Source organism: Parasteatoda tepidariorum, chromosome 2, assembly GCF_043381705.1.
Source record: "Parasteatoda tepidariorum isolate YZ-2023 chromosome 2, CAS_Ptep_4.0, whole genome shotgun sequence".
Lineage (NCBI taxonomy): Eukaryota > Metazoa > Arthropoda > Arachnida > Araneae > Theridiidae > Parasteatoda > Parasteatoda tepidariorum.
Window position 1 is genome coordinate 48,737,859 of NC_092205.1, and position 26,421 is coordinate 48,764,279.

The 26,421-nt window shown below is 30.0% G+C and overlaps 1 protein-coding gene across 2 annotated transcripts in view; it reads right to left on the minus strand.

Moving 5' to 3' along the window:
• LOC107454566 (uncharacterized) overlaps positions 1 to 26,421 on the minus strand; it is a 92,886-nt gene that overhangs the window by 4,248 nt on the left and 62,217 nt on the right. For both annotated transcript variants that reach the window (XM_016071810.4, XM_071177558.1), the window contains exons 3-9: positions 23,865 to 23,997; positions 15,693 to 15,827; positions 13,090 to 13,477; positions 10,817 to 11,819; positions 8,571 to 8,769; positions 5,260 to 5,526; positions 2,717 to 2,886 (exon numbers count right to left, since the gene is read on the minus strand). In XM_016071810.4, the coding sequence (XP_015927296.1) occupies positions 2,717 to 2,886; positions 5,260 to 5,526; positions 8,571 to 8,769; positions 10,817 to 11,819; positions 13,090 to 13,477; positions 15,693 to 15,827; positions 23,865 to 23,997 (2,295 nt within the window). The remainder of the gene's footprint in view (positions 1 to 2,716; positions 2,887 to 5,259; positions 5,527 to 8,570; positions 8,770 to 10,816; positions 11,820 to 13,089; positions 13,478 to 15,692; positions 15,828 to 23,864; positions 23,998 to 26,421) is intronic.

The following is a 26,421-nucleotide window of genomic DNA, read 5'->3' on the forward strand; positions in this document are numbered from 1 at the left end:
AATTGTACAGTTCTTCGATAACGCATTTTTTTAAAGGAATTCGTCTGGACAAGCATCACCTACAATTTTTGAGTTGGGATAAAAAATTTGTTTCTAATATGTATACAAATAGAATCAACGAAATTTTTTAATAAACCAATTTTTGCAAAAATAGTGCATGTTTTACCCACTAAAAACTTAAAATTCAGATTAAAGTAATCAGGATATTGTTTAAAAAATTTATGCAATAAAATAATATATTGCTATAAAGGACGTAATTTTAAAGACACGGTTTAAAATTGAAATCGAACTTAAAATTTTTCGAGTTATGAATTATGCTAATTTGAAATAAGAAGTTTAAAAAAATACGGCTTTGAAGATTCTGCACACACTTTGCACCATGTTCTCTGCAAAAATGTAAAACTCTGATGCTGACTTCGTTATAAAACGTTAGTCTCATTATTTTTATATATAAAAAACCTTTTAAATTAAGGGAATTTTTTTTCTTCAAAATTCTAATGTTATTTAACTTTTATAGGGTTAAGAAAGCAAAATAATTATAATGCTAAGTTTTTCATCATCAATAAACTTGTCTGATCACTGTTAACATTTGAGCAATATGAAATATAAGAGGACGCTTTATCCTTGTGTCGAGTCATCGCTATTTGTTTCGTAACATACATCCTTATTGTTTAACAGACAATAAAATACAATGTTCAACTGTACGATGAGGATGTTGTGCAAAATTCTGCTGTTCAAAAATGTATACGAAAGCTTTACATTTTGTTAAAAGATGATTGCTTACAAATACTCGAATGAAGGTCATCATATTCATCAAAAAGGAAGAAACGTCTACCTTGGACGCTTTCATATTTGATTGAGCGATTTTTATATGTAATCGAAAATCAATTTTTTTTCTTTTATGTAGAACAGAAAAAATCTTAATCATTTTATAATTCATAAGAAGAAATATAGAGTTTAATGGCCCAAGAGGCAGAATCGATGTTGCTGCTTCAAATTTAAACGAAATTTCTCCTAGTCCTGGCAAGTTTTGGTAATTTCCATCTCCGTGTAATGCATATCACTTTTACTCAAGAAGTTCTCAGCGAACGCAAATTTGTGATAATACAGGAGGGCTTTATTTTCTAAGTCTTGTTCAAAATTATTAGGCAATATAAGTTTAACTTTCATATTGAAAGTTGAAGTTGAGATAATCGATTTTTTTTATTTAATTTTTCTTTGTTAACAATATGACTCTTAAGAGGAAAAGATAATTAAATGATTTTCATTTTAACTTATATAATATTTAAATAATATATATTAAAGACATGATTTCAAAAATTAAAATTATGCGTCGATTTCCATTTATTTCACTTTATTTAGTATATTTCTATGTTGCTGATCTTTAACACATTACACAACTGAATATTTTAAACTACCTTCTAAGACTGGAAGATCAAATTTTTCCATTTTCATTTCGCTATTCATTAAATTTAAGCACTATGACAAAATTGAATAAATGAGTGCATTTCTATTCGTATTTTCTAAAAAAAAAACGATTATTTTCTTCTGCTTTTAGGAACTTTCTATTATTTGATAGTGAAAGATTCCTAAGGAGTTGTTTGAAATGTATAGTAGTTGAAAATTTTGCATTTCAATGCTGGTAGTAAATATTATTAAAAAAAATATACAGGAAAATACACTATAAAAATTATACTAAAGTCTGGAACCACTCCCTTCAGCTTTAAAATTAGGAGTCAAGGTTAAGTCGCTGGGTGCTATTTGAAAAGATCCTCTACTGCAGGGGTTTCCATCTTACACGAGACCGGGGGCCGCGATTAAAAACACCAGTCAAATGGCGGGCAGCAACATTATCAGAACTTTATGTAGGACTCTCTTATGTTTGGAGGAACATTAAACATAGTACTGTCAGACTGGATTATCAAAAATAATTAAAAAATTGTATTAAATATTTCTGGCTACAATAACTTTAATATGCACTTATGTATTAAGCGATTACTAATATGAAACAGATATTAAATTGTTAAGATATAAAACTTAAAAGTATTTAAAACCCATATAGAATTTCCACGAAAATTGTCCGCAAAAAAATGACAACTAATATATTTTGGTTCGCAGGCCGGATGCGGGCTGCCAGTTGGTAACCACTGCTCTACAGCGTCACCTGGAGGAGAGGTGAAAAGTTAGCACTTATCTATAAAAAAAGGTAGTGAAGGGTTACAAGTTATAGAGCGTCACCGATTAAGTTAGTAGAGATAGGCATTTTGTGTAAGATCACTTGAAGCGAATATTTAACGTTCTTAAAGAAAAGAAAAAGCTTAGCTAAAGAAATATACTTCTATTTTCAATGAATTTAAGTTTTCTACAACAAAAACAATGTTATCTCATAATTACTGTTTTCTTTCTTTTTTCCTTCTAAGACCTTTTTGTCACATTGAATTAATTGTAAGTAATCGCTTGCAAACAGATGCACATTAATGTACACAACATGGACACTTTTTGTACGAAAGGCGACGATGCTTTACAATTTTGTAATTCCCTCATCTTCCCATCGCTTCGAACTAGAAAAGTTAACTCATTATTTCTTACCAGATGGCGCTGTATCGGAAATTTTCTAGAATCGCCACTTAACTATATCTAGACCCCTCTTTTGAAAGCTAGGAAGGTGATTCCAGACTTAAAACATATTCCCAAACTGGAGATCTAGAAATGTTACCTTTGGAGTTCCTTACTCGTCCTCTTGCTACAAAAAAACCATATGGTTTTGTAGGTGGTTTGGTCAACTCCACAACTTGTGAGCCATCTAAATTCAACTGGAGTAGTTGTCCCAACACATTTAGTTGAGTATTCTGTGAATTTGTCTGATCATTCCACTCCGAATTTGAACTGAAATGTTTACAAAAGATGTTAATAAATATTTCTATAAATAAATGCAAGAACTACTATTGATAATAACTTGTTTTATACATATACGGTCAATTGAAAAAAAGAAACGACAACTTAGAAAACATTATAAATCACATAAAACGAATTGCTTACAGTTACAAAAAAAATCTGATTCAATTAGTGTTTTACATTAATTAATTTTAATAAAAATTTATTAACTTTTACACAAAAGTTGGGAACAACAAAGAATATGAATTTTTTTATGGGCTCTAGATAAAAAAAAAAAAATTGCATCAGAAAATGACTAATATTTTATTAAAAATTTTAAAACTTGCTTTTTCTGGCTGTTTAAACTAAATTTAGTTTTTCTTGAATATTTAACTTGTAATTAAAGCAAAGTAACAACTTTACGTTTGCCATTACTAGGGTACAGAGTAGAAGTAAAAGCTATCAAATTCCTCTAATTTCGATGTTTCAAGTTATAGTATGTTTCGTAGTTATAGTATAGTATCTAATATTTTCAAACTCATTAAGAATGAAGACAAAACGCATATACATTGAGGATTGCAATTATTAGAGCAAAATAAAAATGCTCCAAAATATAAAATTTTAATTAAGACAGACGATTGATCGTCAGATTATGGTAGCATTTTCATTTATTTTTCCTCGCTTAAATATAAATTTTTTGAATCCCAGTGTTCATGATGATACTGAAAAGAAACTTTATTAAGAGTAATAATTCGAAGATCCTGCAATTCTAATGAAGTTCATAATGCATTTTGTAATTCCACAAAATGTGGTAAAAAGAACTTGCAGGCTATCTTTATAATAGTGAGTCTTGACGAAAAGCTTAATATTACCAAAACTACACACTATAATTAAATCAGGGTTTGAAAATACCCGGGTCTTTTTGAAAAACCCAACCCGCCTGGGTTTTATTGAAAAAACCTGGAGGAAATTGGGTTTTATTTGAAAAAACTCGGGGAAAATTGTTTTTTTTTTTCATTTCGTAAACATAAACTTTAAAGTTTTACTGTGTAAATAATTTATTTATTAAAAAGTGTTGTATAAGCTTAAAAATAGAAATAAATCCATAAAAAGTCAATATAAAATACATGTAACAAAACTAAAATAAGTTTAAATAACGCATTGCAACAACACATTTAGTGTTCCAAGTCGGTTTTTTCAAGGTGGGCCCACCCTATAAATCCCGGGAGGGTTTTTTCAAAGTAGGCCTACTTGGCAAACGCTGATTTAAATGCACTTAATATTAATTAATGATCAGAAATAATTAATAAAAATAAATAAAAAGTATTACAAAATTAGGTCTTATATTAATAATAATAAGAAAAGTTTAGTCGTGAAATTCAAGTTTACCTAAAGAAAACAAACAGTCTGATGAGGAAATAAGTTGTAAAGTTGATTCTGGATTAATGTACGATATTCTTATTTTAGGTGAAATTTTTTCTTTTCAGAAATTTTTACTTTAACAATTTCTGGGGATTATTTATTTAACTTCAAAGTATTTGTTCACAAATCTATATTTTGGGTGATTATACTAACTCAAAAAATAACCATATCCTGGGGTTTGTTACTCAAAAACTAATGTCAAAAATTTTCTTTAAAATAGAAAAAAACGTTGTTAAAAATGACAAAACTTTTAAAAACTGTAAAACATGCCCGTAAACTTATGTATTGACGATCATTGAACTAGAAGTTTAATGTGAAACAATATTTATTTCCAAAACGTGTGTATAGTAAGACAAGAGGCAATGTCGTCGGCGCCACGCCAAAACCAAGAATCAGCCACATTAGCATCAATCAGATGCAATAGTATACTAGATATTTAGATTACAAAAATACTATATAAAATAGATATTGACATTCTTTTTTTTCTTAGTAAACATTAATGCTCTTTAAAACGTCTGTTTCATAAAAAAAAAATTTAAGAAAAAAAGTTCTTCGAATAATTTCTCATTTTAATACGAACACAAATGATTCAAATTAAACAGAAAATTTTAGAAACAAAAATATTCCAAAATCTTAAAAATGCTCTATAAAAAAAAAAAAAAAGAGGAAAACCTGGTAAAAAAAATTGTCATTAAAATTAGGACCTTACTCATGAATTATTGATAAGAATTGTGTTCTTTTTTTGTAAAATTATAATACCATAATATATATAAAAGCAAAGTGATGAAAATTTCTTAATCTTTAATATAATTTGCATCTTCAAAGTTTCACAAAATGTTTTTTATTCCTTTTAAAACTGCGCTCAGAGTGTCATACATAAAAATAAATAAACAAGAATCTCAAAAACACCTAATCCAATTGGGAGAGCGAAATGAAACAAGTCCTAGGAGATGAGATAGTTACCCAGTCTGTGGTACGACCTCTGCTGTAGGAGATCCCCTGTTCTTCCTTTTCTTCTTTCGGAAACTACTGGTGAGGCCTCGGATGAAAGATTTTGACCTTTGGAGTCCTTTTTGACCTTCCATCCGCTCCTCTCGCTCCGGCCGATAAATGCGCTCCGTTGAGAAAGCCTTTTGCAGGGCGCTCTTAGCATTCTTCGTTAATGTCTGCATCCTCTCTAAGATGGTTTTCTTAGGAGACGAGGAGCGACTACGGTATAAGGAGAAATCACTGAAAGAAAAAAAATAATTATTTGTATAAATGGAACATCCATAAAAAGCACAAATATATTTATTTTTTGTGAATCCATTTAGAGATGAACGAAAAAGATATATCGTATTATTTCGGTGTATAAGTCGACCCCCTATTTTTGATAGCGAGATTTTTCTAAATTACGCAAATGTTTGGTAGGTCGGGCGCTTAAGTCGACCGTTGTCGGTAAGTCGATTATTATATCTATCGACGTCATGAGTGAAATGATACTAGACGAGTGGAAAGATTCAAATGTTATTGTAAAGTATTTTTTTTTTTAATGTGGAATCTCGAATTCTATAGGAGGGGGGGGGGGAGAAGACGAATTTTCGCGGAACTCAGCAGACGAGGATGAAGTAGAACCCATTGGCGAGCGGGATACGCACGAGAACACAACTAACCTTAACGAATCAGACACTTATGATTCATAATTATAATAAATTTGCAGCTTTATGGTACGTTTTAAAAGTTTTCATTGCGTTATATTTCTTGAAATACACTTGAATAAATTATCTGATTTTTAACTTTTCGAATGTAATTTAAAGTATTTTTTCGAAATAAAATACCTTTATATGTAAAGAAAATACGATGAAAAAAATGCAAAATTAATTGCATCTAACATATTAAACAGTTTATGAAAAGGGGCAATTTTTATAGGTAAATTGGCAGAATTCATATTGATCGCATTGTTTATAATGCATCAATGTTTCACTATTACGAATGTCCGAATTTATCACCGGTGTTTAAGCCTACCTCTGTTTTTCGTAAAATTTTGGGGGTTTGAAAAGTAGATTGATACACCGGTATATAGGGTAGTAAAATGTTCCGGTAGTAAATGCAAAATTGATTATTACCTAAAAAGCAGAAATCTCTGTATTCTGCCTTGCAATAGAGAAATCAATGTAAGCGACAAAAAAAATCAACGAGTTTTATAGTACTCAAAAAACAAATATGATATTTAGAGAAAGTAAAACTGTATATGTTAAGTGGTTGTATATTAACTGTATGTTTAGTTGGGTTAAAATTTTATTCCAATGGATTCTGTGTTAATGCAAAGAAACCTGTGTTAATGCAAAGAAAAAAAATTGGGATCGTTCATTTGAGCAATTTTTATGTTTCATATTACAATATGTTTGTCATCAGGAAATAAAAACAACATAGCAATATAAAATCTCCCAAAAAATAGTTGCATTGCAACAAAACAAGTTTTAAATTGATACCAAATATTTGACTTTCATATTCGAAACAAATCTTACAATCTTATTCATTCAGGACTCAGGAATAAAAATGTAATATAATTTTGAAAAAAAACTTGAAGCCCAGATTTTTGATGAAAAATCTAAGTGGGCTAGGCTGTATAAAACCGTTTTTTTTTTTTTTTTTAAAGAACATGGTTAAAATTGTCTATTTTTGTATGTTATAAAATTTTGATATTGGAAGGCCACAAACACTGGACAGTTATAAAATACACCATCTACATAATTTGTGTTTTTTACGTTTTTGTCAATATATTTCCAGAATACTTTATTATTTTAAACTAGTTGAATACCCGTTCTTCGCACGGGGTGAAAAGATAAAAATCAATAAATCTGTACTGAACAACATTACAAAATCATGCACTAAACTCTAAGACAAATACCGACACAAATAATAAAAGGTAAAATAATTCCAATTTTTTTTTTGTTATTATATGTTGCCCTTCTTGGCTTTACGTTATTAAATTAAGAAAAATACGTATTTAGTCCTTCATCCCATCAAAATCAAGATTAACTGCATCCGGTATCATTTGTTACTTGAGGCAACTCATGACAGTCAAAATTTACCACAATCAAATAATTTTCTCCTGTAAATGTCCCGTTCGAGGAATCAAGTTTATCTTAAATTGTATTATTTCTCCTAACATAAAATAAAGATATTATATATTTTTTTAACTTGTAAGTAATGAAAATTTCTACAATGCGTTTGAGTTTTAATTTTTCAATCCAGTATATTTTCAGATCTTTTTTAAATTAAAATATTAAATTAAATTGCCAAAAAAAAGACAAAATAATGAAATTATGTAAAAAAATTTAAGATGGGAAATGGGAAAATTTAAGAGATATAAATACAAAATTATTCAAAAGATCTCTTTTATGAACAAAAAAATAAATTGTGCATAGCAAATACACACATAACTATGCATACAAATAATTTTTAAAAGCTTTATAAAAAATTTACCTTTTCTCAGAAATCATTGCTTTTCTCGAATATAACAACTATTTTTAGATAGTCTTGTAAGAGCTTCTTTATTTTACAAACAAAATCCAACGATTGAATGAAACAAACCCAGCTAATGCAAAAATTATACCTATCATCAGATTATGATAACGCGCTGATTATCAAACTATTTCCTAACTGATTGACATGTAGAATGCTGTTGATACGTATGGTACTGTAACTAAACAAATGCCAAATTAAGGTGTACAAAAAACTGAAACGATTCGTTATCTATCCCTTGTGCCAATGACGCATGCATTAAAAAAAAGTGACGTCGGTTAACATAGGTAACATTTTTTGATAAATTTGAAAATAAACAGATTACATTACATAAAAATATCTATTTCGCTGAAATTCGGCTATGTTCGATGTTTTTTTAAAAAGAATTTAGATAGAGTTTGACTTTTAATCGCTTTTTGTATTGCACATTCTATACCAATACAAAAATCTATTCTATTAATTTCTGTCTAACTTCTATTCATTTTGTGGAAGATGTAACTTCTATTCATTTCCCCCAATTTCTGTGGAAGATTCTATCCAAAAGTTGCATATTTAATGCTTTAACCTTCATAAAGTTTTATAAAGTTTGATATAGGTTAATGCATGTCGCTTGGATCTAAAAAAATGTGAACATCTGAGGATGGGGTGTTATTATAAAAAAAAAAATTTTTTTTTTTTGGTGATTTAACACCTTCTGTTATACAGCGCTTCTATTATCATCAAAACATTAAATAACTTTTTGTAGAAGAAAAAAAATGTAAACATACCTTTTGTGAAGGTTCTTTTTGGGTGGCACGGGAGGGTCTTTTTCTTCATTTTCATTTGTAATGATATTACTGCTTCCATTTAAAACTGGTAAGCTAGCAAAACGATTTTTCTTCGTTTTGTCCACCATAGCGTACTCAACCTCAGATGGCTTGGGTGCAATTCCCTTTACTTGAGTTTCCAGATCCGTCAGATCGTTCACTAAAGTAAACAATAATGTTAGACGTAATGCACCGTAAATATATTTAGATTACAGTTTGCTTCAATTTCCAATAATCAAAAAAGGTTTTTCATAGCTATTTTATGGAAGTCTGAAGCAATTCATCAAAAACAAAAGAAAGCATCTTAAATTAAAGAATGCTAGAAATGAATTTTAACATTACTATCTTTAACAGCAAATGACATCATTTCTTATTAATGATGTAGATTTGGAAAAGTAAATTATATGTTTAAGATTCAAGTCATATTTTAAAATATGGAGGTGCTAAATAAGAAACTTAAATTTAACATTGATTAATAAGTCATATCACGTAATTAAGATATCCACATAAAACCCATTTATTTTGATCGTAAACATCAATTACGTGTAGTCAAATATAAAGAAACAAGTTTAATTACATAAATATTATGCAATATTTTTTTAAAAATTGCTTGTAAAGCTATTTAATTTTAAAAACTGGTTCATAGGCTAATCACCGTTTTACGTATGGCTGTCACGTTCTGCAGTTTAATTCATACTTTATAGATTATTTTAATAACTTTGATAATCTTCTAGATAGAAGGGTATGCATTTAGTGCCTTGTTACGCCCAACTATAGCGACGATCGTCACTTGCGTTTCTGCCCCAAGCTTTCAAACTTTGACCATTTTTATAATTGCATTCAACACGATTAAAGGGGCTCTGCAGGGCATTTCCGTTGCATATTATTCAACCCAACCGTTTTCTTAAAAAATTTTGTTATTTATGTGTTTTTATTACTTTGATTTTTGACAAAATTTCTATTGACTATAAAAGTTGGATGCTCAAAACCTAGATGTTCAAAGAATGTAAGACTAAATATTTAAAATATTCTTCAGCAAATACCGACATATCTTCTATTATGGAGCCGTGGTGGATAGACCACTCGCTCCCTAATCAGGTGACCCGGACTAGAGTCCTAGCGATGGCTGGTTGCTACGGCATCCGGCTCGCAATGACCACAGTGGTGACGTTAAATATCCTCAGTAGTAAATAGATTATGGGTTAGAGTTCCCTTGTCGTCAGGCTAACCAAGAGAGGTTATCCCCTTCATGTTACGCAAGTGTGGGTTAGTTCCATTAAAAAAGTCCCCCACGAAGGTAAATTTCTCCCAATACTTGAGCCAGGAGTTTCTTTGTCTTCTGGATTGTGTTGAAAATTACAAGGCAACCTATGGAGTTGAACATTGGTTGTCGTAAACTCGAAAATTGGGTCGGCTGTTCAACGACGGTTATAATATTTTCTATAATAATGTGGTAATACACTAAGAGTAAATAAACGAAAATTAAAAAAAAGTATTAGTGAAAAAAATCTAAAGTAGTTAAACATGTTTTAAAGGTTCTTTGCGTAGCGACGAAATCTGTTCAAAAACTATCCGATCATAATAGTAATTCGCAATAGGAAAAAAATAGAAATGGTAATAATTTAATGGTTAAGTAATAATTAGACTAAGGCTAATGGCAATTAATGAAGCCTTAGTAAGCAAACTAAATTTTTTTCGTGACCATAGGATCATTCAGTTGACACCATACCGTTAAAGAGTACGTACGTCTAAGGTAGAGTAGTCGGATTTCTATTTTGAGACAAAATAACTGAATAAGTTGAACAACGTTCCCGGATCAAATTTTATCTGAAGCTTGGTAATTTTCAAGTAGAATTTGAGGATTGTTTTTGTTTAAGAATCCTCTATCTTAGAGCGAAACTTTCATCACTATCATTCTTATTTCTTTTTAATTAATTTGTCCCAAAATGAAATCTGGCTAATATAACACGTGCTTACTCTTTAAAAATTTGACATTAACTGAGTGTCAGCAATGGCCATGACAAAAAACTGAACATGCTCAATAAGGTATGCCTACTAGTAGTTACTAAGCCCCGCACTCTAGGTCTTTTTTATCTGGATGGATACTCATTGAACAGATCTCATGTAATCATAAACACTAAAATGTAAACCTTTAATTAAAAATCCTTTGTTAAATATTCACAGATGTTCAATGAAAAATATCTTACCATTAATAATCGCAGATTGAGTAGGCTTTTTTAACGCAGATTTCAGATAAACTGGATTTGGTCCTCGGTTAGGGATAACCACACCGATACTCTTTGGTCTTTCACTACAAAATGTTCGATGTTTCAAACTTTCCCGGTGTGATGTTTTTTCCGAGGAACTAACATCGTCATCATTAATCTGACTATAAATCTCAGCAGAAACTATACTTTTTGTATCCGCTTCCGTTGTCCCCACAGCATTGTTAAAAGAACTAATACTTGGATTGTTTCTGTTATTAAAAACATCTTTATCACTAGAGGTTTGGAAAGGAATCTGTTCTGCGTAATCTCTTTTTCCTGAACAGTGAGGAGGTTCTGAGGTTGAAGAAAAGGAAGAATGGGGACGATAGGGTTCAGTGAAAACATTATCAGTTGTATACCTCAACCTATTCAAAGTTTTTGCTCTTCGACCACCATGAGAACTGCAGCTCGATTTCAAATCTTCTGGTATAACAGACGCTAAATGAGCGTAAGCCTGCACCATATTGTCATTGTAAACTGGCACATTAGCAATATGATAGCCACTAGATGGCCTGTCCAGAAGATTCGAGCAACTTGAAGTTTTTTGCAGGTATTTGATTTTGGGTTTATCCTCGCTATGGGACATTACTTTTCTTAAAGTTCGAGGGGGAAATTGAGTTAGATGAGGCCTGCTCTGATGAGATAGAGTGCTGGAAAGTGTGGAACAACTGCTACTTTTGAATAGTTTTGAAGCATTGTTCACATTTGTGGACAGTTCTTGATTGCAGCTACAGCATCGGCATGTACATGTTGAGACATTTGATGGTTGACTAGAAGGTATGACAGCCGTTTGATGGCTATGACAAGTACATTGACCGCTGTTCCTGAGGCTTCCCAAACCACTGTCAGTCGATGCTGTATGACAGACTTTGTCTTCTGGTAAATCCATGGGAAAGTAGTTGCATTTCGATTTGTATCTTTGAACAGGAGATGTTCCCAAACCCTAAAAAATTAATAATTTTTTTCTAAATTTGTATTTTTTTATATTAAAAGACAAAAGTAACAAATCAATTTGAGTCAGAAGGAGCTGATAATTAAAATGACACAGTTTGAATCTTTATAGTTGAAAAAGGACATGCCAAATGTAAATTTGATGCTTCAAATCTAATCATTGATTTACTACTATAAAATGTAAATTGAAAATTATTTTGGCAAAAGGAGAGTGAGCAACAAATTAAACTTTGATGCAGAAAGAGGTCTATTGTTATTGCTAACAAGTTTTCGAGTTACTTTTGTTTTGGAAAATATACATGCTTAAAATGTTAACATGTTAAAGATTGTTTCCTATTGTACCTTTGATGCTTCGTTAGCAATACAGCTCTACGGTATACTGAAGTTCAGTGCAATTTTTATGATGAGCCTGCATTTACAAACAATTTTGGATCTTACAAAGCGCATTTTTCTAGTTTTGCTTTATAAGTACTAAAGCACTTCAAATTTTCGACAATCGAGAACTTTATGCAATTAAAATTTTGATCTAAATTTGCATGGAGAGGACGTGTAAGAAGCAAAGTTCCAATTTATGGTTAAAAAATAATGTTGCAATCTATATATTAAAATAAATTTCTGTTTTTTATAGACTAAATCATCCGACCGAGAGCTATGAAATATGGCAGTTCTGATTATCGTGAATTAACCGCGAATAATGGCTTCACGCCCAGTGATGCTGAAGGCAATTAATCTATATTCTGATACTACAAAAAACGTATTTTGCTTAATTTAATAACGGGAAGCCACCGGGAAGGACATCAGATAATAAATTTTAAAATAATAGAAATTTTAGCATTTGTAATTGTGCGGTATATGTCTTTCAATTTTGTGCATGATTCCGTAATGTTCTCCAGTACTGAGCTGTTGATTATTTTCTATTCACCCCGTATAAAGCAGGGTTGTTTAGTTAATAAATATATAATGAATACGTCATGTATTAGTTTAGGAAATTCTTTTTTCACGAAAAATAACGAATTTGAAATTTTTTATTAATTTTACAGATATTTACATGCAATAAAGCGTGAGAGCGTACCCATACTTCATTTTATGACTAAAAATTAAAATCAAACACTGTATTCCAAACAACGACAATTTTATCTCAAAATCGAACTCTTAATTTAAAATGTAAAACTTTTTTTTCATAGTTTTCAGATATGAAAAGGTGGTAAATAAAATATACGATATACATATTAAAATTAATGCGATAAAATTATCTAGCTTACTCTTTCGCCAATACTGGCATCAGACATGGATTTCTGTACGGCTCGACGACTCCAAGCCGAACTAGGGGGTCTTGCTTCTTCTTGATAAACTTCCGGAATTGTATGATTCCGGGCGTTTTTTACCTGGATGTCGGCAGGCATAGGAGCGTATTGCCGGAGATCCAGCTCCGGTACGGTTCTACTCCTGATGCGTGAATGTACAGAGTTGCTGCGTCCATGAAGTGATGAAGGATCTTGATGCGATGGATATGAAAACCGTTGAGCATAGAGTGTGGCAAATAACTTCCTGCAAGATCGTCTAATGTTCTGTTCAGAGAGTTGAAGTTGTTCGTCAAATCTTACGCAATGGTGTGAATCGGGAAACACGGACAGAGGTGTTGGAGGTCGTCTATAAAAATAAAACTTTTAGTAAAATAAGAAAAACTGATTTCATAGAATAAAAAGTTGTATTTACACACATTGTGCACAGAGATTATATATAAAATAAATACTAATCAAAAATGTGTTTGTAGAGTTTTTTTTAACACTGAGTAATGTGTGAGCCTTCAAACAATCAAACATCTTATTTTTAATATTCAGGATTTTACATTATAAATATCTATTAGAAAAACAGAAATCAACTCTCGGTCAGAGGTTGATTCTTTTGTTTTCAAGTCCTTATTAACATTTTGCTTACGGCTGGTGCAACATGTGGACCACATGTGATGGTGCAACACGGTACACCGTAAGCAAAGGGTTAAGAAATAGAATGGAAATAACGACTATATTTCTCAAAAACCACGAAAATCACCAGATCATGCTTTAGAAGTCTACCCAATTTTTGGAGAGCATCAAGTATAAATTTAATGCATGCAAGGCTACTATACGAATTGTGCAGATATCTGCTTCCAGAAATCAGAAAAGGATAAAAACCCAACAAAATAAACGTTTAAAAATAAAATTAACAATCCTCTGAACCAATATCATATCAAAAAAAGACGTCCTTACAAAAACTAATATTATCCTATCATTTAACAAATCTATAACAAAACAAGGATGGCTTAGCCACATTTAAAAAAAAATCCTGCAAATGTTGAAAGCATATGGTTACCTGACGGTAAAAGGACACTAGCGTGGTAAATGCATATAAAAGACCTTAAAAAAGCCGGATTGAAAGGATGGAAGACTGACCAGTTGCCTATCCAAAGAAAGAAGGAAAAAAATCCGAGTCCTTATGTGCCAATTCGTTATGAGGAAGCTTATGAAGGTATCTTATTGAAAGGTAATTTTCTGATTAAATTTTTATGTGTGCATAGGATAAAGGAAAATGCAATAATACTAATATAATGCATTGCGTTCAACTGTAAAAACTTCGATTCGTTAACAGGATAAACAAAACGATAATTAGAAATGCAAATTAGAAGAAATGAGACAAAAATTTAAGGGAACTGTCGAAATTTAATTTTATCGGTTCCTCTTGTGATAGTATAATTTTCAAGGAATAATAGCTTTGCTTTAAAAAAAAATTTTTAACCATAAAAATATAAATTGCCTTAATACCTTCACGCAAGCGATGAAGTTAATCTGTGAGCTTTGCTGAAATTCGGATGCATAAAAATTTCTATAACTTGTTAGAAACTGTTAGTCTTAACGACTTGTTTTGGTTGCATTTGATTTGGTACAACAAAATACGTATTAAGTACCTTACTTGTCTAGAGAGCTTCCGATGCGTAATATCATAAAGAAAACTGTTATTTTTATATTTTTAAATTCCTTGAACAATTTAATTGACTTTGTTATGGCGTCACTCGATTCTGTGTATATTACATAGTAAACAACACATTACTTGTTGAGATATTTTTTAAAAATTTCATTTCCTAACCGTGAACAGATGACCCAATTTTAAGTTTACGGCTACCAATATTCAACTCCGTAACCTTGTAATTTTGAACCCAATCCAGAAGACAGGAGAACATTTAGATCAAGTAGTGAGAGAAATCTGCTTTTGTGGAGGACTTTTTGATGGAGCTAACTAGCATTTGCGCTACATAGAGAGGAAAACCTCCCACGGTTAGTCTGACAAGGGGACTCTAACCCATGATCCGTCTACCCCTGAGGATATTTTACATCAGCACTGTGGTCGATGCGAGCTATCGCTAGGATTCGAACCAGAGTTACATCATTGGTAGGCGATCTTCTGAGCCATCACGGCGACACTTGTTCAGATAGTAATATTCAAGTATCTTCCTTTTAAGAAGACCACCTCTGCCTCTCAGTTAATTCAAAAAAGGGACTAACTAGTCTCGGCGGGGGGGGGGGGAGAGAAAACTTCAGGCTTCCATATACAGCATAAATAACATTTAAAATAAGTTCTAACTTTCCTCTGACTTATTTCCATATTTAGCTTATTTTTGTGACAGGAATTGGCCTGCAAGTAATTTTAAGTATAACTAGAAAGCCGAATGATAGCCACCATAAAAATGGGAAGTAAAAAGCTAACTCAGGCATAGTGGGAGGCCAATAGGAAGAGAGTGAAATAAGTTGGTAAAAGTGTTCTCATTTCATATGCCAGAGAGAACTCGAATTCAAGAGGCCCTGAAAATACCGATAAATTTCATAAATACCTGTTACATTCTTTCAGAGCTAAATGATCTCCTTTTACAGGACCAGATGAGGATTGACAACGTCTCGGTACCCGAAGAGAACCGGTATAACTTCGAGATTTGGTAAGTTCGTTCTTGTGCGGAGTTGGAGTGTATCTAAAAGGATTAAAAGGTTCGTCAGAAAATATTATGTATTCATGCAACTGTAAGACAAAAGTATATTCATGCTATCAACAAAGTAAATGATGACTAAAGAAAATTAAGAAATCAAAAAAAAATCATACAAACAACAGTGTCAACTAAGTTATATTTATTTTTCGATCATTTAGTTGGGTAGTGGCCTTAGTAATCAGTTTAAGTTTAAATAGTGTGTGATAAAGAACCTACATACTTTAAATTGACGAGTTAACAGAATTAAACTGAAATAGGCTTTACTAAGAAATGGTTCTAAAATCTAAATAAAGCAATACCGCAACAGAAAGTACGTCAGACAAGAGGGTCATGGCGTTTAAGGTTCCATGATTTCGAAACCAACACCATAATGGTGGTGGTCATGTGGTCAGCACTGGTCACCGCAACTTTACACGCAAGTTGGTACACATCTAGCTGAAGCTGGGTGGGCTTCAAGCTGCCACAGGAAAACTTAACTTTTAAAATATTATTTAAAGTTATCGATTTTAAACGATAAATACAGAGAAAATATGGGAATAAAATTTCTATCTAACACTATCTGCTAAATAAAAGAAAAATTACATATTTTTCATAGTTTACTTCAAAAGTTCAATTAAGGCGTCATTATGACTGTTCCATAAAGGCGACGCATAGTAATGTTTTATGCCTAATACTTTAAAAACGAGTGCGTAAGAAACGCATGCCTGTGTCAATATTTTCAAGGTGAGACTTCAGAAATCTTTTAAAGCGAATCGTGGTGTAGCCTTTTTTTTTTTATTTGCATTTATGAAAGCTGCCCGCTTTTATGTCGCCAAATGACATATGGATCCTATTTTTAATGAGTTTTTTTTTTTTAAATAATAGTGAGAGGGATCGTTTCTCACAAATAAATGAATGCATAGCTGCTCGAGGAATGTCACGCGATGTTTAGTTTCATAATATTGCAGACATTTTTTTTTAAATTTGTAAAAAAACATATGGAGCTTGTATCTGTAAAGAATATCTTAAACTTTTTGGTTTTAAATTTTTTTTATAAAAGTATCATATATAAAATAGAATTGAACTAAAAGGGTTTAATGGCAGATTCGTTAAGATGCGTCGGAACATTGTTTGAACAGCAAATTATATGGAAGTAAATAAAACCAGATAAATTTCGAAAATACTAACTAATGCTAGGTAACTGATCAAATAGTGCTATAAACTCAGTCTGGCGTTTATAAAAAATCGAAAAAAGAGAGATGATTACAGCGGAGATCGTAGGCTTCGTGTGTATATGGTAAAAGCAACTCCCCTGAGGAAGTCTAAGACATAGGCAGTTCTAGAAAATACTCATATCATTTAATTTTTTCTCTCGTTACATTCAAACTAAGTATGATAAATTATTTCGAGGATAAGCGCTAAATTTGAACACTTGTTATTACAAGTATGAATCAAACTTATTTAAAAAAAATATTTTTACGAACATATACTTAATAAGAAGTATCATAAAACAAGTATTAAAACCGATTGAAAACAATGTACAATTTTTAAGTCAGAATTTACGAATGCATGAAGTAATTCGTAAGAAAATAAGCACTTTTTCCAACTAACCGAGTAATTCAATTATTCAGTTAGTACTATTCTAAGAATACAAAATTCAGTTAGTACTATTCTAAGAATACAAATATGGTGTTTTTATTCTAATATTATAAACGTGCTTCTCCAAAAAATGAAAACAGCGTTTTTATGTTTGTTAAATAGTATAAAGGAAAAAATAATCTTAGAAAATTTGAGAAATAAAGTTCCAGATTTATCGAAAGGGAAACTGTATTATTTCGATCATATTTAAAGCTGAAAATTATTTATTTTGACATGCTAAACCATGATATGGATATCAAAATTTTTATGTCTCATAATTAAAGAGCTTAATGTGAGACGGTTCTGACATTTTTGTTAATTTAGGATCATAATACAGCAACAGCAGACTGCTATTCGTGTTCTCTAATATCCTGTCAAAAAATTGGATACTATACATACTGTTGAACATGACGTGTTTTTAAACCAAAGATTTCTTACTTTTTCAAAATGTCAGCTGATTACTTTTCCCACTAAGTTTATCAATTATGAAAACAAAAACGCTTTATTCTAAAAATGTACTCTTAGCCTCTTGTAAAATTCCAAATTGAAAGTGAGTCAACAACGTAATGTTAATTCATTCTGAAGCAATCCTTTTTTAAAATGAATTTTTCTTATTTGGATATCAATACAAAAAGAAAACAATAGACACATGCACTTCATGATGCACATATACTGTGAGTCTTTGCCATTTGGATTTTGAATATTAACAACTACCAGGTCCGAAAAGATTATACTAGTTCCAAAATCATTTAAAGATACTGCTCACGGTAATAATTAATGTATTCTATAAATTGAAAATTTATTTCTGAATGAATTCTTATAATCCTAAGAGGAGTGATTTTACTTTCTCAGTTAAAAGGGTAAAATAGTCTTGAAATTAGACTTGGTTTTGTGAGGTATTTCCAACAGTACTATAGAAAAAGTACTATCAAAGAAGAAAAATAAGTTCATCCCGCTAACGTTGATGAAATTAAATTTAAAGTGACAAAACAAAAGCTTAATTTGACAGGATTTTTTATTATATAATATGCCAGTCTTATATAAATTTAGAAAAAATGATATTCGCAAAATACAACAGTCTATAAGTAGTGCTGTCTTCCTTTCTTAACATACCTGCCAACTTTTCTCGGTTTTCTAGAAGAATCTGGATTTTTATATTTAATGTGGTGGCAAAACTTTTGCATTCATGTTTAATTCCTGTTCTAATAATTTTGATTTATTATAATTTCAACTGCCATTACATTTAAATAGTTTAAGCATACATAAAGAAAGTTGACTAATTATCTTATTGTGTTTTACGTGATGGTGAAAAGTGAATTAAAATACTTGCCTACAATATCGCTTCAATAATTATTTCAAGAAAAAAACTTTTTTGAACCAAGTAAAAAATGACAGGTATGACTTAGTATCTAAACCTGATATATCAAATGCATTACTGAGATTTAGAATAAACCGAAAACTGTGAAAGGTTCGACTTACTCTAAGAGAAACAAACTTCTTGCAGCAAGTAAAAGTTGGGATTTGTATACACTGATTTCGTGTAGAAAATGTATAGGTAAAAACATTAGTAAGTTTTTTTAAGATGCTTATCTTATTACTGCTAAAAATTACTAAACATTTTTACCTTCCTATTTATTCAAAATTTTTATTTATGATTGAAGCTCTGAAACAATTACATTTTAAATACGTTGTACCTTCAGAAATTCTTAAAATAAACTCTCACATAGTTAAATGAAAGGGTTAAGAATTTTACTTTATACAGATAAATGCAAATGACAGAACAATTAGGATGATGACAGTAAGAAAATTATATTTGACAAACAGTAAAATACATCGAAAGAATTTTATTAAAAAATAGAAAGATGGATCTAGATTTACTTTTCAGTTCTTTTTGAAATAGTGACAAGCTCCCAAAAAACAAGTTGGAATTCTGAGAACGCAGTTTCATCTTCCGACTATTTTGTTTGAAGAAGTGACATGTGGAAATAGTAGTACAAACTCTCTTATATTTTATTCTTACTCAACTCCCAATTCGTTCTACATTTATTTCTCGCCGTTTCGGTAACTTTTGCTGTGTTACGTATGCACCTTCTTGCATAAGGTAAGGGGAAGTGGAAATTTTCTGTGTCATTACTGATGTTTGATAGAATCAGCTGCCGTATTTCTAAAATTCGCAATGGTTGTATTTCATTTAATGCAACATCATGCTTCTTTGTGACCGTGTATCTTTGGTGGCGTTTTTCTGAAAATTCTATGTAGGTCATTTTTTTGTGTTGATTTTATGGAGTATGAAATAGAAAGATATTTTTTATAGAAGTAAAAAAAAATTTTTTTTATCGAAGATATAAGACGAAATTTCATGAAAAAACAATTAACCCAAAGTATGATTGTGAAATAATTGATTTGTTTCGTGAATTTAAAGTGAAATAAACGGTAAAGCGAAGTAACTTAAAGAATAAAATTACAGCGAAACGACTGAAACAATTGACTGAAACAAAGAATTACAATTTAAATTATATATATATATATATAAAAAAAAATCAAGCAAAAATCATACAACGTCTTGAAGGAAAAAAATTCGAGATAAGAAAAATTATATCATAATTGTTTTTCCTTTTACATATTTTATCATAATGCTAGTTCATTCTCCAATTCATAAAAACACATGAATCTATTTAAATTTCAGAATGATTGTAAACAAACGATAAAAAAAGTTTTCTTACATGGTAAACGAAGCTTACCGAAATTCTATAGAGAGAAAAAAGCTAACTAAAATAGAATTCACCGTACTACGCTTTGGGAATATATATTTAAGTCGTCACAACTCAAGGACTGTGAATCATAAAAGTGAAATTATTTAAAAAAGCTAATAAATTACAGATTAGGGATTTGCTGATGATAAATTCAGGGAAAATTGATTAAAAATCATGATTTAAATGTGCAAGGCCACTTTAACCTCAAAATTGAAACTTTGACTTCGTGTGTGTGAATGCGCTTCTATATCAAAATTAAAAAAAAGTCTAATTATCAAAAATTTGTACGTAATTCCCTATGTTTAGAGATTTAAATGATATATTTAACCTTTTCAATATATAGATTAGTGTATGAAAAAAATAAAAATCTATTCAATATACAGATTGGTGGTAATAAAATGATGGTAATAAAAAATCTCGATAAAGCGGCTAACTGTGATAGAAGAACATATTTGCAAAAATAAAGGGGGAGGGGGATTCAGTGTTCGTATTTTTTCAAAGCAAAGTATGGCGAATCGAAGAAAAAAAATTCATTGATACATTTAACTGAATTAGCTTTATTACTTTTAAAGCAGCAATCTATGAATCATCGGAAAGTAGACCTATTATAAATAAGTTTCAATCATAAAAGACATTACTGTATTTGCACAGTAAACAATAATTGTGAGACGAATATTTGCTATTAATATAATAGCAAATATTAGTACAATCAATAATCGGTCAGTATATATTAGACTTATTTATACTTTTACTACTTTGCAAAAAAAGTATCAGTTCGATGCTTGTTAAGACGTTTTTTGTAAATTTCGATACTTGTTTAGACGTTTTATGCATAGTACGATATTAGAAATTATTGTTGCGTGATAAAATATTTCGGGGCATTATTGGATCCCTGCAAGCGACGTCAAAGTGCGTAACAATTCTGATTGGCTGTTGAAACGTGTCATTTCTTTGTTAGCGACTGTTCTTTCCATTCTATTTCGAAAATGACCAGCCCGTCAAATAAGAATTCGATAGGCGATCTCGTAATCGATTAACGTATCTTACGATAATCTCGTAGCTAATGAAATCTTGTAAATTAACATATAATTAATACTTAGCAGCTATTTATTTTCCTTTATTAACGGAAAGAGGTCGACGATAAAACAAACAAAAAAATGTGGAAATTAATATTTTAGAATATATTATTAAAACAATTCATAAAATAGTTTTTTTTTGTTGTTGCGAAAATGTCTAACCATAAAAATTTTAAATTTATTAAATTTTAACAAAAAAAACTATTTTAACAAAAAATCTTTAAAAGAATAACCACGCATTCGAGATACAGTTTTCCATAGTTGGCAAAAAAAATAAAAAAATAAATAGTGTTTGGCGCCATTTTTTTTTTTTTTTTTTTTTTTNTTTTTTTTTTTTTTTTTTTTTTTTTTTTTTTTTTTTTTTTTTTTTTTGCTATAAATGGTTGACTGGATTTTACACAAGTACTGAAAACATATACTAATCATTAAAGAAAAAAATTAACTTTTTAACAAACAACATTTTCGAGAAACTTTCCATAACAAAAAATTACAAAAATAAATAAAAAATAAAAGAATTATAAAACGTTTAATGACACTGTTTCTAAAATATGCTTACCTTTTAAATGTATCCAAGCGAATTTGAATACATAATTTCTGTCTCTATTGGTTTTAAATTAACTCGAAAACATCTCAACAGAAGTTTTAATAAAATTGCATTATTCTCACAGTTTTGGTACTCAAATAACAGAAACGCCATTCGATTCCAAAATAAATGAAATGCCAATTCTAACGAATTCTATAACAGCGCGATCAAGGTCTTCTAGTTTTTTTTTATTTTTAAAGAAAAAAAAACAGAGCTATTGTTCTTGAAGTTTTGACAATAAAAGATAGGATTATCTATTAGGGAGGAGGAAAACTAAAAGAATTCCGTAGAACCAGTCGGGAAGTACGCCATCAGACTGGTAAGGGAAAAAAAAAAGATTAAACATTCATAATAGCAGATAACAGCTGTTTTCTTTTTTGAAAAGAAATCTAATAGCGCTTTCAATTACAAAACATAAATAATGATTCTTTTTTCAATAAGTTTTGGCAGTTCTTGCATGAAGTAAATGTAAAAGAAAGGAATTTGAAAAGAATTATGATTCATTATTCAAGACTATTAGTCACATGTAAGTCAGAGTACTTTTTTTTGTGGACCTTTTAAAGTCTTTAAACTTTTATAATTAATATTTTTAATAATTAACAATAATTATAATTTAATTATAATTATATTATAATTTAATTTAATAATTTCTAATTAATAATTTATTAATTATGCTATTGCGGAAAACGAAATATATTCGGAATAAGTAATTATGAAAAATAGTAGCTTAATTTATTACTTATTATGTAATTTGAAAAAGTCTATTCCAGGAAAATTTACGGTTAAAAAAGATAATACATTTTTAATCAACATACTGTATTAAACATGAAAAACATTGAACTAATTATGCTTAAGAATAATTCCATTTAATTTATATATAAACCTGTAATGTTTAGCCTTTAGCCCTAATAATCAGTACTTTTACAAACTTATCTTAAGGGATATGATTTGGAAAAATAGCCAGGAGCAGCGGAACATTCAAAGTGGGCAAAACAAGGAAGATTTAAGAATAAAAAAGATTTATTCATAAAAAAAAAATTATATTTAAATTTATAAAGCTAATTCATAAAACTTATTTATTTAGCTGATAAGTAACAGATTTGCAGCATGATATCAAGCAGAAACACACTATTGTTTCTGTCCATCAGTCATATGAAACTAAACTCAGAGAAATCACATGCAATATTTCCATCCGGAAAAAAAAATTTGTAGCAATTTTTTCTCTCCAGTGTTATTGTCTTTGTTATTAATAGGTAAGGAATAAAGATATGAAATCTCTCTTTGTGTATCGAGTATTTATTCTTGGTATATATTAAAAGAAATTATTCTTGGTCAGTACTCTTTAAATTATTGTATTTAAAATCTTTTTTGCTACAAAATGGCTACTAAGAGATATTTGTATCAAATCAGTGATAACAGATGCCCCCTTGTCAAAGAAGGAATTGAGAAGCACAGCATGAAAAAAAAGCGAACTTAAGAATTGTATTTAGATAGTTCATGTTTTTGATACAAATTCATAAAAAAAATTCAGATCTATTTTTTTTCTTCATTAATTTTATTTTCTTTCGACACACTTATTGCCTGTAACATTACTTTAGACTTTTAATTATTGCTGTATAGGTTTCAATAACTTTATTTTCTGAAAATGAAACGTCCTCCTGTAAGACCACCGACTTTAGCGTGGTCAGTTTGACCTAAATTATACAGTCTAAAAGCATTAATAGATAAAGTAATTCATAACTTAAGTAAACAAATAATAATGTAAACAAATATTATAAGCTACTAAGAAAAAAATACAGTTAAATCATGCAAACATTGGGAGATAACGGAATAATTCTTTTCCATAAAAAACGTAACTTCACTTGTTAAATTATTCCGCTAGTGTTGCTAACAAATTTGTTAGAAACATTACTCTTCTACAGTGAAAAATAATTTTTCAGCTATTCAAATAAGTCTACAAGTGTTTAATTTAAGGTTTCTTTCGAATACTTACTCTTTTCTAGGTCTAGACTCCTGACTACTATCGGTATCCGCTGAGGACGTCGATCCGATTCGTTCACCAACTTTTCTACAGGCAACAATTCCTGAATCTACATCACTGTCCTGCCGATCTTGTCCAGCTGCATCTGTAAAAGTTGCCAGCTTAATATCTACACAAGTTTGAAATATATCTAATGTATAAATGTCAAACATGCGCGAAACAATATTTCCTGGCATGCAACGCAATAATAATAAAAAAAAAAAACTTTTAACGCTTAGTTTTATGAAAAAGAAATAGCTTGCAAGAAAAATCATGCATGAAAATGAAAGCTAAAAGAAAAAGTTTTGACTACAACGTAGTCATATTAAGCACAGAATTGCTCAAAAGTTACTACAAAAATGTATTGGTAGTTAAGAAACTAGAATTAAATTTTAAATCCAGTCCTTAAAGTTTTCAAGGTCAATACTTGGGGCCCCTTGTTTAAATTCCTTTTTTATTAATCGACTGCAATTATTACACAAAAATCTATTTAAGTTTTTAAAAAATCCTGTTTGGCAGCATTTCAAAGGGAAAATGACATTGAAAAATCGCTTAAAGCGTTAGTTATTTCAGTGCCTTCATTGAAAATATAGTGAGGAAAAAACGGTGCATTTAACTATATAAATAAATATACAGTTGTCTTATATTGTAGTCTGAAAGTTTTATCTCGTGATCAATAAATTTAATTATACAAATCGACACAGTTTCCCCATTGTTGGCGGTACAGTTTTACTGACCAAAAAATCACATGTTAGAATTAAGTTTTTTAAAAAAATTTTTTATATTGATTTCCATATTTTTTTAGTCGTTATCTGTATAAAATTACAGAAAGTCATGAAGGTATTGTTTTCGAGCAAAATAATTTTGTATTCCAAATTTAAAGGTAATGGAATATTTGGAATATTTATTAAATGTAATATTATTGTAATATTATATATGAATTTTTTTTTAAGAATATTATTCTGCTATTATTACGCTTTTGACTCATTTCTAAATTAAGAGTTTAAAACAAAGTGTTGTTTCTTTATTATAACGTAATTCCATGATATTACCATATTACGCTACATTTTAGGATAAACTAATTTAAATCTGTGCCTAAACTTATTAACCGCTTTACGATTACTATTTTTTGGTGCAAATTATTATAAATTACTAAATTAATATTACATTAATTAATTAATAGTTAAATCTGGTGCATGCACATATTGTGTATAAAAATAATGTTACGAAAGTTATTTTAAAGAAAAATATCTCGGAACAAAATTATTTATGTCCGCCAATAGATTATTAATATGGCCAACGGTAGTTTTGAAACGAAAATAAAAAAAAAAATTATTATAATAAACCTGAAATTCGAAAGTAGCTTTTATCGAGAGAAACTTTTTAGAGGAACATCTTCCAGTTAGTTTTCCTCCTCTATTCGAAAGGGAAAAAATGAGCAGTAAGCGAGAGTAGTAGAACCTGCTAGCCTTGGCATCATATCTTCGTTGTAGGTTACTCTGCTATCGTACATCAAAGCCACATTCCCCTGCTTTTGCTCGATATTATTTACAACCAACAAGTTTGGAATGTTAAGAGACAGAAAAGTTTAAAAATATTGTCTTTAATATTTGAGGTCGGTGTGAATCGTGTTCTCAGTTTTCTGTAGAATTGTTTTTTTTTCTTTTTCCCCTCAACATCCGCAACAATCAACAACTGCAGTAGGAAGAGATTTGCTTACAAAAGGGTTGTAAATTTTGAGGCGTGGAATGTTAAAGAGGTAAAAAAGAAAGACGTGAACGAGATCGTTGAGATGTTTTTGAACGAAGAGCTCAAATATTCTTAAAAAAATGTCAAACAAGTGTTGTTGTCATGTCGTAAATATTTTAACTAAACCATGCGGAAATTATTCGAAATATTTTTGAAGAAGATTTAGTGTTAAGAATAAATTAAATTTTTAAATTATATTTGTGTTTCACGATTAATCACCTTCTTATTAAGCCTCTACACTTAACTATTGTTGCCATTCTTGGAATGGCAAAATGACGCCAACCACCCAAATTTAACAAATATTTCAACGTGTGACATAATTCTGAATCAACTTAACACAATTTTTTTTTTTACATCTCCTGGTTGGAGAATACGCCTGATAACTTTTGTAACTATTATCACTTTTAGTGTAAAAACAAATTAAAACATTGTGTGGATAAATTTAAGATAATTAACAACTTAATCGATTTTAAGATGAAAAACTGTTTTAATCAAAGGAAAACAAAATGGCTGGTAAATATTTCTATAAATACACTTCTATTAAACATATTATGAATCTAAATACATTTCTATTAAAGATAAAATATAAAAAATGACGTAAATGAATGAGAGTTACATATTAAGCACAAATGAAATATGGATTTAGTCATCACAATTACTTCGTCGACAGCCCGTTTCGTTGACAGATCATTTCATCTAAAGGGTCGTTTTGTCGACCAGCCATTTCGTCGAAATGACCCCGTCGATGAAATAACCTAGTCGATGAAATGATCTGTCGGCG